The sequence below is a fragment of the Pseudonaja textilis genome, chromosome 3 (genome assembly GCF_049901715.1).
Source record: "Pseudonaja textilis isolate UNSWEBS1 chromosome 3, rPseTex1.2, whole genome shotgun sequence".
Taxonomy (NCBI): domain Eukaryota; kingdom Metazoa; phylum Chordata; class Lepidosauria; order Squamata; family Elapidae; genus Pseudonaja; species Pseudonaja textilis.
In genome coordinates, this window is record NC_141992.1 from 111,421,635 (window position 1) to 111,441,540 (window position 19,906).

The window sequence follows — 19,906 nt, forward strand, 5'->3', positions numbered from 1 at the left end:
GGTTGGGCTTTTGGTTGCCATAGGAACAGACAAACAGCCTGCTCCGAGTGGATTCAGCGTCCGCAGCGGAGTTGTGGTTTTTGTTCTGCAGAGCTCCCGCGCCCGGTCCTGAAAGGTGGCCGCTTGTGGGGAGGTGAGCCTTGGATAGATAGACTCCTACAGTTGGAAGCGGGCACTTCGTCACCCCGTCCAACTCTGCTCTTTCAAATATTATTTCTCGAATATACTGTTTTCGACAGAAATTTCCAGGACACTGATGGCGAATGGAAGCAGAGCAATTATCAACGTGGGTGCTTATTTTGGCACGGCAACAATCCTTTCCCCGTGGGCTTTGAAAGTTCTGTTATATTTGGATTAAATATCAATTTGGTTTTAAAAGAAGAGGTATCAAACAAGGGCCAATCATGAGATAGGAACTACAGTCACCTTTAGTTAGTGATGACTGTCCAGCTTGTAAGTATAGGGCTGTAGGCTAGTTGATTAAGGGGACAAAATCCACCTGATATTGGAATAGATAGGCATGTTAGACCTGGCAGTGTACGAATGGTATCCAAGGGATACTATTAGCTTAAGTTTGGGATTTAAAAAAAAATCCTAGGAAATAACGAAAGTCAGTTTTGTCTAGTGGTTATGTCACCAACCTAGAAAGTGGGAGACTGAGAGTCCTAGTCAGCTGGGTGACTTTGGGCCAGGCACTCGCTTCACAGAGTTGTGGGGAAAAGGGGAAAGTGTGTTGGATATGTTCACCACCTTGGGTTATTTGTAAAAGTAACAAAGGTAGGATATAAATAAATTAAAAACTTACTTGTGTGTTATTGCCAAGAAAACTACAGAAATACGATCCAAGGAATCAAGCTTGATAGAGACATTAGTTCCCCCCACCAAGACATTAAAATACATTTCTAAAGACAGAGCCCTGATGATGGCTGTTAACAAACTTTTTTCTGCCATTCTAACCAAACTTTAATAAGCCTCTATAATTCACCCCTAATTTTACATCCATCAAAGATTGAGAGTCTTGTTTTAAATATAGAGTATCAATCAAGACTGTGCTCATCAGAGATCCCTAACCACAACCCTGGGACATTTATCTATCTACATACTACTAAACTAAACTACTATTCCTATAACATTTAACTGGGCAAAATGCATAGGGTAAAGGTTTTGATACAAGTACTTCAAATGAGCTAACCTAAACAATACATCTAAAATCCAGGACCAATGATTCCTGTAGAATTGAAATTAGAAAAATTATATGAAACATAACATAAAAAATCATAAAAATCATAAAGCATTTTATGTCATAATGCAAAATGTCATCAAACATTTTCTGTGGTGAACTCCTGATGTTTGACTGTGCAAGAGCCAGTATTGCAGGGTAATTCTGCTGACTGCCAGCCGTTTGATCCTGACCAGCTCAAAGTTGACTGAGCCTTCCATCTTTCCGAGGTCAGTAAAATGAGGATCCAGATTGTTGGGAGCAAGATGCTGACTCTAAACTGCTTAAGGAGAGCTGTAAAGCACTGTGAAGCGGTATATAAGTCTATAAGTGCTAAGTGCTTTATAGTTCAACCTGGGATATTTTCAGGGCAGATATATATCTCAAACTAAATTTCCCTAAATTCATAAGAATTTTTGAAGTACATTAGAAACTCTGCCATTGTTTAAGCCATTGAGGAATCTGGTAAGGAAATACCTCTAAAATAATTATCCAAGAGTTCATGGATGGTCTGGTTACAAACTAAAATTCAGCTCAGTTTACTTTGAAATAGGCACTAATAGATTATAAATTAAGTGTACTTCCATAAGGTTTAATTTCTTGACTGAAATATTTAAGGAATGCTATGATTTTAAAATATTTCTGGAGATTAATTTTGGAACTATTTCAATAATATGTTTGATGATAAATGATAGTATTCAACGGGAATATTTGGTTATTGTTTTGTTACAGTATGCAGAATGTCTTCATCTACAAGAATCTCATCTACACCAGCATCTTTAGTTGTTTTAAGTGCCAGAAGGACAGAATCCCATGATATTCCTAATATTATCAGTCTCATGAACTATGATACAGAAAGATTGTTTGGCAGGATTAATGTCATATATCTTTTGTAAGTAACACAATTATAACACCTTCTCATATATCTAAAATAAATAAATTGAATTCTCTTTTACTAATTTTACTTCAAAAACATAACATTTATTTTACAGAGAAAAAACCAATCTTGCAGTGACTGTGATTAATGACAAAAATGTAAGTGTTGCTCATGCTGCATTTTTGGATTATCCTAACTGGGGCTTTGTTGATGAAGCTAACTGGGAAGCATATATGAAACAAAGCTATCCTGAGACAAAGTGTACAGTAAGTATGGGAAAAAAATTTACTCAAAAATTCTAATTCTAATTCATTTTTGTATGTTCTCAGAGGAATAAATGCATTTTATTTTTAATTACAAGAAAACATGAAAAATCACTGTATTTGCTAGTATTCATTGATTTTATATACCCTTATCTTCTGGAGTCTAACCCCAAGTATTATTAACTTTGTTTCACAGAAAGAATAAGAGCAGGTGGGGTTTTTTTTGTCCATATTTATTATTAGCATTGTGTAGATCTGGCTCTGGCTATTAAAAATTCCAGAGGCAGTGGTGTTTAAAGAAAAGTTTTTTTTCCCCCCAGGAATCATATATCTCACCTTTAATACTTAACTTTTTCCAAAAATAAATTTTAAAGAAATGAAATCAGGGCAGTCTTCAAGAAGAGATAAGTGAGAGAGTGAATAACTTTTCACAGAGTTAACAAAGCTATTCTTCAGAGGCAAGACTGTTAGGGTTTGGGTTAGTGTCTGTTACTGTCCACAAAAATAATGTCAACAATAATAAATGCATTGAGGACATTGAAAAGTGAAATAGCTGCACACACAGAGAAAGTGAATATTCTGAATTATAAATATTTTGCTTATAGAGTGTTTCAGCATAAAGAAACCAATGGGAAAGGTAGCAATGGGAAAGGTAGCAAGAGTGAGTACAAAAACTACAGGAGAATTAGTCTGGTAAGTGCTTGAGGCAATGTTTGGTAGCCTTCTGATTGAAGGGATAGAAGATGTCATAGTGAACCACATCTAGGAAATATGCTTTATTTTGTTCTTTACTGTGTACTTAAGAAATGTATGAATATAAGACATTTCTTTTGATTGAAAGAGAACATGATAGTGAATAGGGTTGAATCACGAATATGGAGACAAAGGTTAGCTGGAAAATAAATGAGTAATATGTGTAATGGAATAAGAAGGCAAGAAATGGTATCCTGCAAGTATTTGGGTCTCAGCATCAATCAGTTCATAAATGATTTATAATTTTGCACATCTAATGAGGAAGTAAAATTTACAGATGACACAAAATTATCTTAGATACAGTAGTAAAATACCAAATGGATTGTAAAAATTCCAAAAGAAACACCGCAAGCTTAGTGACCAGGCCACTAAACAGCAATGGCAATTCAATGTTAGAGTTTTTAAACTTATGTCTATCAGAGTGATAGTTCAGATCGTTTAAACAGTGTGCAGTAAAGAAAACAAATTCCATGCTAGGGGTCCTTAGAAAAGGAATAGATTAGAAATAAGCCAATTATCAGTGTTGAATTGCAAAACAATAGATTAAGAGAGAGGGGAAGGTTGAGGAAATCATGGATGGACAAAGTTGATCAGATGCTCAAAGAGAGTTTAAAGAACAAAAGGCCGTCTGCCTCTATGATATGGTGGAAGCAAGAATACAACCTAGAAGGATAGAAAGGTATGAGAGATATGAACAATGTTGATATAAATAAGATTTATCTATGTTAAAAATTTATCTTTTTCTTATCTAAGGTCTTTGGAGAGTTTTTTGGGGGAGTTCATTATTTATTACTCCTTTTCAGTGCTATGTGTAAAAATGTTTATGCAAAAAAAAGGAACAGCATGGTATACATGTGTAGTCAGCTTTTGTGTTTACCTCACGTCAACATGTAGTTCTAGGTAATGCAATAACTTGCAAAAAGGATAACAAAATACAGTAAACTTAAAAAATCCTTTAAAAAATTTATAACTAAAATACTAGAATAGTTTGTTACAGTGTTGCATTCATTTTTACAAGAACAAAACTAAAGTTATTTTATTAACATGGAATGTTTTTATTAAGTTTGTAACTTTTTTTAATTCACAGCCTTTAAATACACTATTTATGCATCTATTTGTAGCAGCTGATGAATATGCAGTCAGTTGTTGTCATGAAATTATGAAGTAAGTAAATTTTGTGAAGATCCTGTATGGGAACTTTCTTGGAATTTAAAAATTGAACCTGGCCTTGACATTGAATTCTAATACATTTCTGTTTAGAAGTTCTATTCTGAAAGTTGCAAAGGCTTATTCAAAGAATGGAATTGCAGTGTAGATCTCTTTCAAATTAGTAATATGTAAATGTGTATTTTTGTTTATTGGGTATTTGCAAAGCAATTGTCAGCCCTTATTGAATGTATGTATCTATTTATTTGATGTATACCAAATTATTGAGTAACCTTTTGCTAGCTTTCCTGGTAAACCAGATAGGAAACACAACTAGATGAACTGCATCTACTCTATTGTGAGGCTTCATTAACAGAATTTTGCAAATCTGGAAGTACAAACTTTCCACCTGCCATTTTTAACTGCTAGATCCATTGAGGAGAGTCCTTCTTAAGTTTCTTTCTTTCTCTGACTATTAAACAATTAACAGGCTTGTTACTCTCTTATCTGACAATTTTCTAGATAGCATCTCTCCCCTTTTGTCAAGCTTATCCATGCATTCCATTACACTATTAAATACGGGTAGTCAAGATGGCTAATAGAATTAAACAGAAGTAGACTATATAAGCTTAAAATACCCACTTCCATACTGTGGTTCCTGCTCCCCTGTTCTTTACTTTCATATTATTATACTTAACATTATTTTTTTTATTCCTTTGCTATTGTTACGTTAACATTTTTATCACTTTTTTCCATTTTATTATTCTAAGCTTTCCAGAGTATCCCCATGGACAGATGGGCAATTTAACAAACAAATAAATAAAATGAATTTGTATACTGCATATTTATCAATACATTGCATATACAGGTAGTCCTCAACTTATAGCCCTTCATTCAGCAACTGTTCAAAGTTATGATGGCACTGAATAAATGAAGATTCTCATTGGTCCTTAGAGTTCCAGCCATCCCAGCATCCCTGTTGTCATGTCATTGTAATTTGAGTTCTTGGTAACTGGCTTATACTTATGAGTGGCAGTACTACCCCATGATCACATGGTTACCATTTTCTAACTTTCCTGGCAGCTTCCCCAGAAAACCAATGGGGAAGATAGGAGGAAAAGTCTTATTGCACTGGGGTAAGTCTCTCCCTCATGTACCCTTTCCTACCCATTATGTGCCCACACTGTGCTACAGCATCCCCACATATCATCTGCACTGTGCTGCATCCCCACACTCCCACTGTGATGTACATACCATCCCCAAACATTGCTGTCCGTCCCTCGTGCGCCCCCGTGCATCTTCCCCATTCTCACCATGCCTCCCTCACACTCTTATGCATGCCCTTTGTACCCTTGCTGACCCTTGCTATGTCTTCCACATATCTTCCCAAAGCTTCATCACACCTCTCTTCTACCCTCCCTAACCTTTGCCACAACTTCCTTACACACCAAGCAGACCCCTCCTGCCCCATGCAGTTTCTCTCATGCACACTCTCACACACTCCCAACGCATGTGGCACCTCTTATGCACCCCGTTAACCCTCACACATCCGCCCCAATACTATCTGGCCAGCGTATCACCTCTCAAAAACTCCATTGCTCCTCCCACACATGGCAGCAGCCACTTAGCTGCCTGCTAGCCTGAGACTTTCAACTTCCTGCCAACTTCTCCATTAACTTTGGTTGTGGGAAGCCAGCAGGAAGTTGCTTTGTCTAATGAGAGAGCCAGCTTGATCTAGTCATTAAGGCACCAGGCTAAAAACTGGGAGATCATAATTTCGAGTCCTGTCTTGGCATCAAAGCTGGCTGGGTGACCTTGGGCCATCCCTCTTTCTCCCAACCCACCTCACTGAGTTGTAAACAAACAAACAAACAAATGAATGTGACAAACATACTGAATACTACCTCCTCCTTTTTCCCAACAACAATCCACCTTACTGGGTTGTGGGTGGGGAAAAAGGAGGAGGAAGGAATATTCAGTATGTTTGTTGCCTTGAGTTAATTAGTTAGTTAGTTAGTTACAGCCCAGTGAGGTGGGTCGGGCTGAGAAAAAGGACCAGGTTGAGGATAGTTCATGTAACTATGAGTTGACACTGACTTGTGGGTAATCAAAGGACCAAATTTTCTTCAGTTTGTGTTTGTATGTTTTTTAAATTGTAAATAGCTATAATTGTTACATAGCAAAACTGCATTTTATTGCCCATCATTCTGTTTTCTAGTTTACTGTTTTATTCCCTTTTGCACTATTGTAACACTATTTTATTCTCAGGTTTTTTGGTACACAGAGTTGGACTGCCCAGGAACAAAACAGTTCTCTTCCTAAAATGTTCTCAGTAAGCTGGATATAGCTTCTTATAACATGTGGAAAATCTGTTATAGAAAAAAAAAATCTTTTGATCTAGACTTGATCTTTAACTTGACATGGAACCATAATCAGAACAGTAGCCATGTATACAGTTCAATAAGTTTACTTACCACATTTATATATTGCAAGCCTAATCTTGGGATTAGCAACTCAGCACTTTCTGAAGCCTCTTCCTCATTTATATTTAAAGTAAAAAATAAAATGTTGTTGAGGTTGTTTTTTTTTGTTTTTATTTTTTTGAAAAATACAAGTCTTGCAACATCTTGCATGAATTCTCTAGAAAAATAGTTATGTTAATTTTTGGTCTTTTGGAATGGCAGCTCCATCTTGCAAATATTGGTGATCTTGCGTATCTGACACCATTTCATATGTTCACTTGATTCCTGTGCTCTGAACATACATTTATTTTTTGATGGAGATTATATAGATGAAAATATTATTTTGCTGACCATTCTACTTTGATAAAGAAAATTAAAATATGACTGTTACTTTGGTGTACATAATTTTTTTAACTTAAAATAAACAGCAAATAAATAAAATACAATATTGTTCACAGGACTGTTTTTAAAACTGTACCAGAATTACATTTCGTGTTTCTCTTCATACCATTTCAAGAGGAATTGGGTAAGGACTTGTCTACATTTTTTATGGCTCCTAAAATCTTTCTCTCTTTTTATTGACCCAATACAATTTTAAGAAATCAGTAGCAGATTCAGTTAGTTGCTATCTCTACCTCTATTATTTGCTACCTCTGTTAGTATCAGAACAAGCAGATTCTACATCCTATCTCCCTGGTTCTTCAGCTTGAAAACTGAATCCTATTATTTAGTGAACAAACAAACAAATAATTTTCCATGTGCTAGATAATTATTCTGTCCTGTGAGCAGTTACATTTGGAACACAAACAACAAACAAGCTATTACTCTTGAACATGCATTGGCAGTATTTGGCATTAAGAATCCAGCTGAAAAAATAACAAAATAATAAAAATGTATTAAGGGCATGAGGGAAATGTATACTACAACAGAAGATGTAGTATATAATAAGAGTAAATCCTGTTACCAAAAAGAATAATAAAAATATATAGGAATTAGGATGTATGTGAAATGTCTGCTGTTTATAGTAATCTATTTTGTTTACTGGCTTTTGGCTTTGATATTAATAAGTACAAAATAAGAATGGATGATAATAATTCAATGAATCATCTAGCCTAGCCATTACTAGTTTATAACTTTTGCTTCCTCTCTTAGTAAATAACAAGAATGGGAATTGCAATTTAACCTCCTGATTTCCCAGATGACTGTAAACCATATTACCAGAAGAAGGGTTTAAATAACAGAGGAAACATTTTTTTCCAGCATTTGAAGGATAGGAATTGGAGTTAGAGGCCACTGAGTGACCTCTTGCTCCCATTCCAATACTTGATTTTGAATTTTGCCTTTGAATTTTAGTAGTATGATAATCTGAGTGCTGAGGAGATGCAGACAGGATGTTTGGAGAACACATGTAGGCAGGGTTGCCCACCCCTGCTTATAACAACATTTTTTATTTAAATATTTTAAATTAATAATAATTTTAATGTCAGACATTAGAAACATTTAGCTGAAGAGTCAATGCAGTCTGTGAGTTACCTTTACTACATGTTTGTTGTCTTCAGGTATAGATTTGGCAGTAGCTTTTGAGCCCATGAGGAATCCTGTCAATTCATCTCTGATTATGGAATATAGTCTCCATGTGTCACACAGGCATCAGTATTGTCCTCAGTTGTATATTCGCTGTGCCAGGTAGTATCTACACTATGTGCAAGAGTGAATTAATCTTATGTTAGTATCTTCATTTATGTCTTTCAGTATTCCTTAATCGTCTTTAATGCATTTATGCACATTGTATCACATTCTATTCAAATGTGCATTTTTGCTCTTGTTTTCTTAATGTACTTATTTATTTGTTTGATTTATTTGTATGATTCCATTCTAATTCTTCCCTACAAAAATTCTGCCACATTTCTTGGTCTGGGAGAGTGAATTTCCATGGCTGAGTATGGACCTAATATTGAATCTTCTCAGTTTTCATTCAATAATGACCAGAGTCTGCTGACACGGAGCTTAGTTATAAAAATTGTAATATGAATATTTTCTATGATAATAACTATGAAATTACTATGCTGTCAGTATTTGGGACTACTGCAGGGTTTTCATATAGTATATAATACCAATTTTTTGTGTCATTCTTACCTGGTTTACTAGAATGGCTTTTCTACATGGGAATTGGTGATTTATCTTACAAGAATTTGTACTTGTGAAGAGAAAAATCTCTCTGACATGCTAGTTGTTAACTTTGTGATGATCATGAAACTAATATAATTTGTTGTTGTTGTTGAAGAAAGAGGAGGAATATTCTCTCAAAAGCAGTTTGAAATGACAGCACCTAGATGCTTGTTTAGTTTCTATGGTAACTGGCTAAATGTGCAAGTGTCCTCTTATATCTCTCTACTTTGAAACATATTTAAAAGGATTTAATATTGAAAAAAAGAAGAAAATTGCTTTAATAGCACATTTACCAACTTCACATGCTTATGCCATATAGTTTGTTTCTAAAAATAAATCATTTCATTCTATGTGATTTTTCACATTTTGACAGGTAGTAAATGAGTTGGGAGTAACCGATCATTAATTGACCACCAGAGGTCATCATAGACCTTTTAAAATAGATCTTGTGTTTTTTAGTGTACAGCATTTAGTGAAGTTGGGGTTAGCAAAACAAAAAGACAGAGACAAGAAGAAAGAAAAATCCAGCTTTTAAAATTCTCCTATAAAATGATTAGTGGAATAGGTAAACAACATAATGAATGAATCAAGGCTGGCTAATTTAAACTTTTAATCTTTGAAGGACTTGTGACTTATTTAAAGATTTCTGCCCCAAAATCCAGTGCCTAAGGTATTTGAAACTTTTGCAATCAGCAGCTAGAAAAACAAACCACTCTTAGCAAGAACTGAGTACACTTTCCATCCAAGGTAACTTAATATTTTAGCTTGCTTTAAAAAAAAGTATAGTTAATTTTACAGCATGTATAAAAATATATTTCAGGAAGCATATTTCCAGTTAAACAAATAGTACATCTGTACATCTAAAAATACATGCTTGCTTTATATAAAAGAAAATAAACAAATATATAAATACTAATAAAATTTACACCTAGCAATTTGTACTTTGACAAGAAAGAACAATTTACATTCAATCAATTGAAACAACAATTGTTATCCAAAAATCCAAATATCTGATGAAATAATATGTGTTGGTAAAAAGAATTTATTATTTCATCAGGCATTTATTGTGATATGGGTGGATAATAATATAATAATAATAGTGATTAACAGTTAATTAAATAAAAATATGAACTATTCTTCTTTACGAGGACATGGTATCATGCCTGGAAAACCATCTTATTTATACTTGCAGTACACCAGACATCAACTCAAAGGTTATCTAGGAAGCTTTGTGGAGGTTGTCCAAAAGAGCTCATAAAATCCATCATCAATCTGAATCAAATCTCATCGCATTCTATGTTCTATCTATGGAAAAATCTATTTTTAATAGTGGATTATCCTATAGATATCATAGAACATCTTTGGAAGTGCATTTTTGTGTGGCCCCGGATCTGAGAGTCTATTGTTGCTTAGTTACTATTATTGATAGCTGGCAGACATAGCATTGGAGCTTTATTTTTTAAATGCTGAAATAGCTTATATCCTCCTTTACTGCCTGGCAAGAGTTAGAACTTAGCAAAACTGAATTTTGTTGGAAAACATTCAATAATGAATTTTGTTGAAAAAAATTCAATAATCATTATTCAACTATTTTACATTAAATTGATTCCCACCTGCATCATATGGAATTTCTCTCCATGAGATGCTTGGCTGGTTTCATTGAGGATACTTTAAAAACCTGTAAAACTTGAATTATATTTGTTGTTGAATTGTAAAATTATTTCCTTTATAATTGTTAGATCATGGTATCAAATCTGGCTGTACAGAAAAATGCTCTCAGTAATAATCTTCCATTTTCCAATAATAATGTTCTCATGTTCCAAGTAATAATTCAATTCAATTCATATTACAATAATTCAATAAGGTATTAAACAATCTTTCTGGCCTGTCCATTCATTTTATCTTCACATACTACTTAACTCAAACTTTGCTAAATTGATTTGATTTTCATATTGTCCACCTGATGATATCTATATGTAGAAACTATGTTTCTTGCTTGAAGCAGATAAAGAATTCTGTTTGCAAAAATTTATTAAGTTATATCTTCAAGTACTGCATTTATCCATAGTATTCCCTAACAAACTGATCCCATTGCTAAGAGTCCTAACTAAAAGAAATATTTATTAGCTTTTACAATTTGTTTTATTTTGTGAGTCACTTTGGAAAGACTGTTGTCTTCAAAGATGAGAAAGGACTGATTCAATTAAATAATTAATACCCTTCTTAAAACAATAAGAAAGTCTTGATAAAATGTAGAGAAGTCTTTTGTGCTCCATAGTATTAAGCCATTGTTAACACTTACTGGTAAATGTACAACTCTCAACATTCAAATATTTGATACAGGTAGTAAACAACCTCTTAAGGTTTATTTCGTATTCTAGGAACAGTACAAAATACATTATTGCTAGATATGAAGAAAGAAAGTCCATGGTATTTATTTATTTATTATTTATTTATTAAATTTATTTGCCATCCATCTCACTTTTGCAACAATTCTGAATGGCTTACAAAATAATAAAAAAGACAAAATAATTAAAATCACAAAATATTAAAGAAAGACTAAAAACCAAAAGGATAGGCAACATGGAGGTGGAGATCTTCTCTTCTCTCTACTCTGTCAGCCACTCCCAGCATAAAGCACCCCTATTGGGACCCCAGGCCAGCCTTTAGAGTCAGGTTTTAAAGCTCTTCCTGAAGGCCAGGAAGGTGGGAGCTGATCTCACCTCCAGTGGGAGACTATTCCAAAGGCTGGGCCATAGGCTGCATAAGGCTATATCTTTTCAACAAATTTGATGGATTCCTATTGAAACAGGATTCCTATTGAAACTTTTATCTTTTGATAAAAGAAGCATGAAATCTGTCAAAAAAGAGAAGCCAATATTTAGTTTATCAGCACTATGAGAGTCATGAAGTCATGAAAAAGCAGGCAACGTATCATATTGAATATAATGTATTGTACATAACATGGCAAGGTATTCCTTTTTCCATATTTTATCTATTTTTTAAAAAATAATAGTTATGACAAGGTATTTTACATGATATTCATGTTTAATCTTGTCTGACTAGTATTACAGCTTGCAAATTCATCTTAAGGAGGTTTTTTGGTAGGAGTGTGTGCTTTTTTTCCTGATTAAACAGTGGTGTCTCTTTCCATGTTCTCAGCTGCTTTAGAAACTTTTCCAAGGCCATGTTCACACAATATATGGTGATAATTGGGAGCAGATCCTGAAGCAGCTGTGCAAGCCTGGAAAAAGATGCAGCTGCTTTAGTGATTCAAAAAAGGGGCCAACACATTTCTCTAGAAAGTCTGCCAAGGATCACAAAGATTTCCAGCTTGTAATAAATAATAATTATACTAATATATAATGCTGTATGGTTCTGAGAAAATATATAATTACTTGGCAGCTCATGAAATGCCCACATACCTTGGACTACATATTTTTCTAAATATATGCAGTTACAGAGTGTGGCGCACATGCTTCAGTATGTGAAAATGATCACTAAGAAGTGGAGTCAATATATCTGTGAATTTTACTGTAGTCAGTAGCACATAGATGCTGTGTGTATGTGTATTTAGTTATATGTATATGTATGTGTATATATATGTATAAATGTATACATATACATTTATAAATTGGAAATCCTGAATTCTTCAATAAGCAAGGCTATGATACTAAATTATATTCCCCAATATAACCAAACTATATATTCCACTTCCCTAATTGATTTACAGCTTAATAACTAGTTAGTTTGTGACTTCATATGAGAATATTTCCCATTTCAAAATGCTCAGATTGCTGCAGAATGATAAGTCAGAAGATAGGCAGTTAGAATTGTACTGATATTACAATTATAGTTTTTATTTGTATAATTTTGGTATGCCACACTTTGACAGAGTATGGAATATTTGTGTCTAAGATTTCTGGATATCCAAGTTGTCATAGCAATTTAAAAGAAAAACTGTCCATTGGTAGCATTTAAAGTGATAAAATGATAAATAGTTAATGAATGTTGATCAATATTGCTAGCCAATGATGATGACAATACAATATTTGAAAATAATCTTTGTCTTTAATGTCATGGATCAACTTTCAGCTTAGTATTAAGTCAGTTTGATACATAATAGTTGCATTTCCTGAGATTAGTGGGTCTCTGAACATGACTCAAAATGTATTGAAGATTGTTTTAATTCAGGGGAAATATCTCAGCACATTTTTTTAAGCCTTGTCAACCTGAAAATGTAAAATTATGCCATTTCGTAGGCAAAGCTCCCTGGCTTCAGAAAAATTAGAGGCCAAGTCCAGGCTCAGCAACAAGCCATGAAACTAGGGAATGTAATAATGTAAAATTATTTACTGAGTGCAATGAAGAGGTAGAGCTACAGCTTTTATGTTCATTATAAATCTACCCCATAGCTTCGTCTCTGAGTCTTTTAAGTCCTGACATTGTTTTTCTCTCTCTTTTTTTCCAGAACAAGGCCTATCTGTTCCACTCACATCTAGTCTGACTCTTTACTCTTACTCCTTTATGATCCTTGACTTGGCCAGGCTGGGAGTCTTCTTAGAAAACTATGTTTTCTTCCTTTGTATATTCCTTTTTTTTCATTTTATGTAGTTTCTCTTCCTTTTTATTTCTCATTCTTTTTTAAACTTATGTATTTAACTGAAACAGTGCAGAACTGTTTCTTTCACTACTGATGCTACAGTAAGAGTACTCTAAGAAATGCCTTTCCCATTGATCATATTCTTGAAAGCAAGAAAAGTCAATATAAATAAATCTATCCTTGAATAAACTCCTGAAATCAGTGTTTTACTATACTGCACAATTATATATAGGACTTAAGCCAGAAGGATACTGTATCAGTTCAATTTTAAAAATCCCCTAGATTTCTAATGCTGTCTCTTTGCTTTATGACATATGTGTTCAGAAACTCCCCACTTTTTCACTGACCAGATTGTTATAATAATGCCAAATGACTTCTGGGGTATTCAGTTACAAGTATATTTTTATTTTATCTTAGAGATGATTTTTCAGATAGGCTCAACATATCATATTTCATTCCAGAAATTTTTCTGCTGTGTTGTTGAATCTTAAAATAAGACATTTATTTCTTTTATATAGAATACATTATTTATAATTGGAAGGGCACTTTATTATAAATGTAGCTCAGACAAGTAAAGATATAATTCAAGTTGCTAGTTCAAATGAGATTCCATCCAACCAAAGCTTGTTTAAATATGTGTTGTGTTTAATCTGCCTTGTTGTGTGTTGACAATTAGCACAGCTCATGTTTAGATAATAATCGGTAAGCATTTATGGTACCAGATTATATTTGCATTTTTAAAATGGTTTTAACAGCCATTATACTATTTGGTCTGGTAGCCTTCAGTATAAAATCATGGAATTAATTTTAATCATAGGATTAAAAAGGTTATTTTGACTATTAATTCTACAGTGAATTGTTTAATAAACCAAAGATAGTTGTGTTAATGGGTAATCTGAATGCAAGACTTTGATTTGGTGCTACATGTTTACTGTTAAATCATAACTCTGTCATACTAAGATGTAAATCCAAATGCTGGTAGCTGAGATTGTACTGTCTAGCAGTGGCTGAAGAAAGACACTTTTCTCGTCTCTTATATTAATTTACATATTATTGTGTTACGCCTTTATATTAAAATGGATTAAGAAGTTTGCATCTGCTATAACCATCTATCATAATTTAGGAAACTATCATTTCTGCATAAGATTTTATGTTATCTTGCAAAATGTCCATTTATGATGTTTATTGATGCCTTTTGTTTATCCATTATACTTAATTATTTAAAACAAAAATAGAATCCTAAATTATTTTTGTTATTTTTAAAAGGATAATCTTATTTGTAGGGTAGAAGACCATGATGATCTTACACCAATCTTTTCACGGCATAACGATATTCTAAGGCAAACCTATGGAGACTATTTCCTCGCTGAATTGATAGAAGCTCAAGATGAAAATAATCTTGCTGCAGTTTGTGAGGTAAGACTTTGATAATAATAGTGAGTTACTGGATAAACTACTTGTCTGATTTTTAAAAATGACAAATTGGATTCATTCAAGATAACTCATAATATTTCACCCCTTGTTTGAGTAGGATTGAAATGGCTCCCTATCATTTTATCGCTTGTACAGTATGTGGGCAGCAGATTTGATTATGGAAGGTTGCCTGTGGGCTTCTGTGGGTTCTAAATGAAGTATTCCTAAGTTTCTAGAACTGCAAGGAACTGTCCTCTACAACTCCTAAAAAAAAGTAGAGACAAAAATATATCCCATCTTACTCAAAACAGATTATTTGTCATGTTTTATCTTTTATACAGACTTCCAATTCAGTTTCCTTCTAGGCTTTTATTTATATTACATGTCAGATAATAATCATGTTGAGATTTACTGTTGATATGATTCTTTTATATTTTGTCATATTCCAAAACACAAAGAAATACACATATGTTCAGCTATTGGATAGGGATACTACAGCTACAGATGCTAGTGTGGGAATGCTAGTTTTTGACTGGAAAAAAAATGCTACTATCCCTAATGATAAGCCATTTGCTGCTGTATCAAAGGCAAAGGTTGGGTATGTCAAGATCCAGAACCATATCTTAGTAATTGTGAGAGCAAAGATAAAACAACCTAATTCATTATGGATGGAGTTTGGCAAAATAAGGATTCAACTGGCTTTTCGAACTCCAATCCTGTGCAGTTGCGCTTGAAATCTCTTTATTATATTGCTTGGAAAGATATGTAAGTTAGATATTACATATAATTAAGCATCGAGTCTGCTTTGATTGTTGGGCTATGATATTTTATTAGAGGATAGGTTGTTACAATAAAAATATGCACTTTTTTCTCAGAAATGTGTTGTATGTATTAATATATAATACATAACAATAAATAATATTGTATTGCAGATAAGCAATATTTTTATTGTAGTGCTCATCAGATGAGAGTTGTGCTGACCTGTCATCTGTTTTTATGTTGAAATGCTCAGCATTTTATTACTAGTGAGAATGTTTTAAAATAGATATACCATATGATTCATTATTCCATATGTACAAAAGGCATGGAGTTTAATTGAACTACACTCTATTTAGAAGCCTTCATTTTACAGAACACACAAATAAATATTGTCCTCTGCAATAGGATGAGTATCCCTATTCTTTCATTTAAGAAGTAAAAAACCTCTAGCTTTATTTAAAATTTTTATTTAATAATTTTATTCTTCAGGAAAAGTATTTTTAAAAGTCTTTTCAAACATCATTGGTTCATTGATTAATTAACTGATAGAATTTTACCACTCTTCTTTGAGAAGGCTTGTAGAATGTTTTTCTCATTGCTCCCTGTTCCCCATCTCCTATAAGTACTCTATATGCCTGATAACACTGAATTGTTCTGCAAGGTATTTGTCTGTTATTTAGGCTTAGCTCTGTGTTGGCATGCTAGTGATTCAATTATTATTATCAACCACCATCTTATCTTTGGCAGAAATGAGAAGTTTATTGGTTGCATGTAGCCTAGCTATGCCAGTTTTTGCAACTTCCTAGATTCTGCCTCCATCCAGAATGTACTATGAAAAATTAGTGGCAAACTGGCAATCTTCAGTGATCTGAGCTTTCACTTAAAAAAAAATTCAAATAAGTATATTACATCTTAGTAACCGTAATATTCCTATTTGAGTAAACTTGCTAATGCACCATTCAAAACAAGGAAGACTAATAGCAATAGCACTTAGACTTATATATCGCTTCACAGTGCTTTATAGCCCACTCTAAGCAGTTTACAGTGTCAGTATCCCCAACAATCTGGGTCCTGATGAAATCAGTTCTGCTTCTCTAATAATAGCACTCTGTCATTGTCACTCACCCTTTAGAGCAGATTTTGAAGACTAATCTTTAAAAAATGTGACTGTGAGTTGCTGAAAGCTTGGTTCCCTTCCCCAGACATAGATTTTCCAACTGTAGTTTACAAATTATGATTTTAAAAAAATTCTAACCATTCTTCCTCAAACAAAAGTCAGAGCCCAACTGTGTTTGCACAGCTAGTAAATGATGTAATCCTAATTTGCAATAAATTGAATATAACTACAAATCATATTCAAATTTTAAAAAATCAGTACAAAATAAGATGAAGTCAGAATTAACAAGATTTTGTTTGGCTGTTTATTATATTGATTTATTGCTACTCTGAGTGATAAACATAGAAGTAAAAATACACAAAATAAAAAAATAATGAATAACAACATAAATAACAATGGCATAGTAACAAAACAAAGGTGCCTGAGGGCAACAATGACACATGATAATCATATAATGGCACCCAAGAATATTTTATCTTTGTTTCAGTTTAGGGGTGGGTTGTGCGATATTTCCCATTAAGATGGAGCCTGTCTAGAGCAATTTCATGTAGGTCTGTACCTCTCTTTACATGACTTATTTTTAAACATCTGATTATTCTCACTGGCCCATTCTGAAACTGTTCCAGTTTGTCTGGATGCATAAATTGAATTGCCAATAGTCTTAAGTTGAAACCTGACCAATACAATAAAGTGGACTATTATTTCTTGAGATTAGGAAAATATTTCAGTACTCTTAATTCCAAAGTTTTACAACAATTTTCCCAACCTTGTGCCCTCAAAATCAGTGCATTTTAGTCCTCAGTTTCACAATAGTTGCTGATGGTATTCTTTATTTGAGTTATTGGTTGAGGGGGAAAAAAGGGATGAAGAATCAAAGAAAAATGTAGCTTGTCTTAGAGCCATCTCCAAACTGGCAAGTACCACATAGCTACACTGCTGTGCTGCAGAGCATCAGGATGTATTTGTAAATTTGTGATAAGAACTCTCCTAAAGACTACTGAAAAGAATCAAACAAATATTTGTAATGTCCCCATTTTCAAAAATACATATAGCTACTATATACTATATAGATCCTTGACTGGAAGAAAATAAATGAGAAGTTAAGTATATATTATCCAAGCTGCATATAATTGGGGTTATTATTCTGGATAACACAAGTCAGTCAAAGCCAATTTGAACAGAACTTTCTTCATCTATTTATTAGGAATAATAGAATGCAGCCTAAATATTCCTCAAGTGATATAATTTGGGAGGTTATATGAATAGAATAGAAATAGGAATAGGAATAGGAATAGGAATAGGAATAGAATAGAATAGAATAGAATAGAATAGAATAGAATAGAATAGAATAGAATAGAATAGAATAGAATAGAATAGAATAGAATAGAATTCTTTATTGGCTAAGTGTGATTGGATACACAAGGAATTTGTCTTGGTGCATATGCTCTCAGTGTACATAAAGGAAAAGATACATTCATCAACAGCCAGGAATCATCAGATACAACACTTAATAGTCATAGGATACAATAAGCGATCAAATCATACTAGGAAACAGTCAGTATAAATCGTAAGGATACAAGCGACAAAGTTACAGTCATATAGTCACAAGTGGGAGGGGATGGGTGATAAGGAGTGACTAGAAGATTAATATATACAGTATATGTTTCAAATAAATAAATAGTAGCTAATTATATCAAACATAATTGCCATAAATTTCCTTCAGTATTACAGCCAATAGGTGTCTCTATCTGATGGAGCATGTAAAAGGGCTGATCTTATGCCATACAATTCCCAGTGATGCAAAGTTATTGGGGGTGGGGAGTAGAATTGTGTGGCTAAAGCCCTAGCTCATTTTAAAATGTGGTACACTTAAAAAGGGCTAGAATTTTAACCACATGGTTGAGCCATGACTTTTTTGCCTTTATGTGGATGCCCTGTATCATCTGACTACCTATTGGTATCTGATTAAACTCTAATTAAATAATGTGTTAAATAAAGTTATTAAATTAAATAAGTTTTAATTAAAACTAAGTTTTAAGAACAGCCATATTGGTAGACACATTATTTTAAGAACAACTTAAAACTAATCAGATTAAACTGGAATATGTGTGCTGTTTTTCAAATCCTGTACGTAGTTTTGAAGAGCCCTGGTGGCACAGTGGTTAGAATGCAGTATTGCACAGGAATTCTGCCAACTGCCAACAGTTCAGTTCTCACTGACTCAAGGTTGACCCATGATTCCGTTGTTCTGAGGTCAATAAAAGGGGGCCCTTGGCAATTTGCTGGCTACTAAGGTAAACCATTTAGAGAGGGCTGTAAAGCACTATGAAGCAGTATATAAGTCTAAGCACTATTGCTATTGCAGCTGAAAAATCATTGATAACACAAAGTAAACAGTGCACTGCTTTATGCCTCTTATTTTTATACTTTTATACTTATACTTTTATTTTATAGTTATGTGTCAGAGGTCCTCTTGCTATATTATAAGCAAGGAACATGGATTTTAGTACAAGAAGTTAAATGATATATTGTCTTATGGGATTCCATATCTTTTGAAAAAAAAAAAACACTTAACAGCATTTTAACGGATGTTTCAGGATAATGGCATAGCAGTGGGATTCATGAGCATATGTTCTGAAGTGAATGTAGAGCTGCTTCATGACTGCTTTGACTTGAGACTTTTCCATGGACTTTGCAAACCACATCCAGATGATATTCTTAAACCGCCATGCATTTCAAGTGAGATTACAGGTGAAATCAAACTATTTTGCAAAATTTAACTTATTGCTAAATAATACATTGGTCTAATACATTTCCTAGCAGGGTGATAATACTCTTTAATATGTATTAGTAATAATTTCCATAGAGGAAAATATGCACCAGAAACAGTGTATGAAAAGTAATTACTAGTTATATTAACTTTGGGAAAAAATAATTTTTACAAAATAAATTGTGTTAGATTAACTGACATTTTAATAATAGTAGTTTTTAAGTTTCTTAAAAGTTAATTTGTTTGTTAAGCATCAAGTGATTTAACAATCAACTGTTTATCTCATATTCCTTGCAAGTTTTTGGAAGATTCCTGCTTCAGTAGAATATACTGTAACTCTATATCAGATAACTCC

At 33.3% G+C, this 19,906-nt stretch overlaps 1 protein-coding gene across 2 annotated transcripts in view; it reads left to right on the forward strand.

Moving 5' to 3' along the window:
• Positions 1 to 12: 12 nt before the first annotated feature.
• CFAP61 (cilia and flagella associated protein 61) overlaps positions 13 to 19,906 on the forward strand; it is a 127,212-nt gene continuing 107,318 nt past the window's right edge. Inside the window, exons 1-8 of one of the 2 annotated variants that reach the window (XM_087930638.1) lie at positions 13 to 133; positions 1,952 to 2,111; positions 2,212 to 2,362; positions 4,200 to 4,276; positions 7,179 to 7,246; positions 8,280 to 8,406; positions 14,776 to 14,908; positions 19,379 to 19,520. In XM_087930638.1, coding sequence (XP_087786764.1) covers positions 1,960 to 2,111; positions 2,212 to 2,362; positions 4,200 to 4,276; positions 7,179 to 7,246; positions 8,280 to 8,406; positions 14,776 to 14,908; positions 19,379 to 19,520 — 850 coding nt within the window. In that variant the 5' untranslated portion in view covers positions 13 to 133; positions 1,952 to 1,959. Of the gene's footprint in view, positions 134 to 1,951; positions 2,112 to 2,211; positions 2,363 to 4,199; positions 4,277 to 7,178; positions 7,247 to 8,279; positions 8,407 to 14,775; positions 14,909 to 19,378; positions 19,533 to 19,906 lie in introns of both variants that reach the window. The other variant, XM_087930637.1, reaches the window with a different exon arrangement.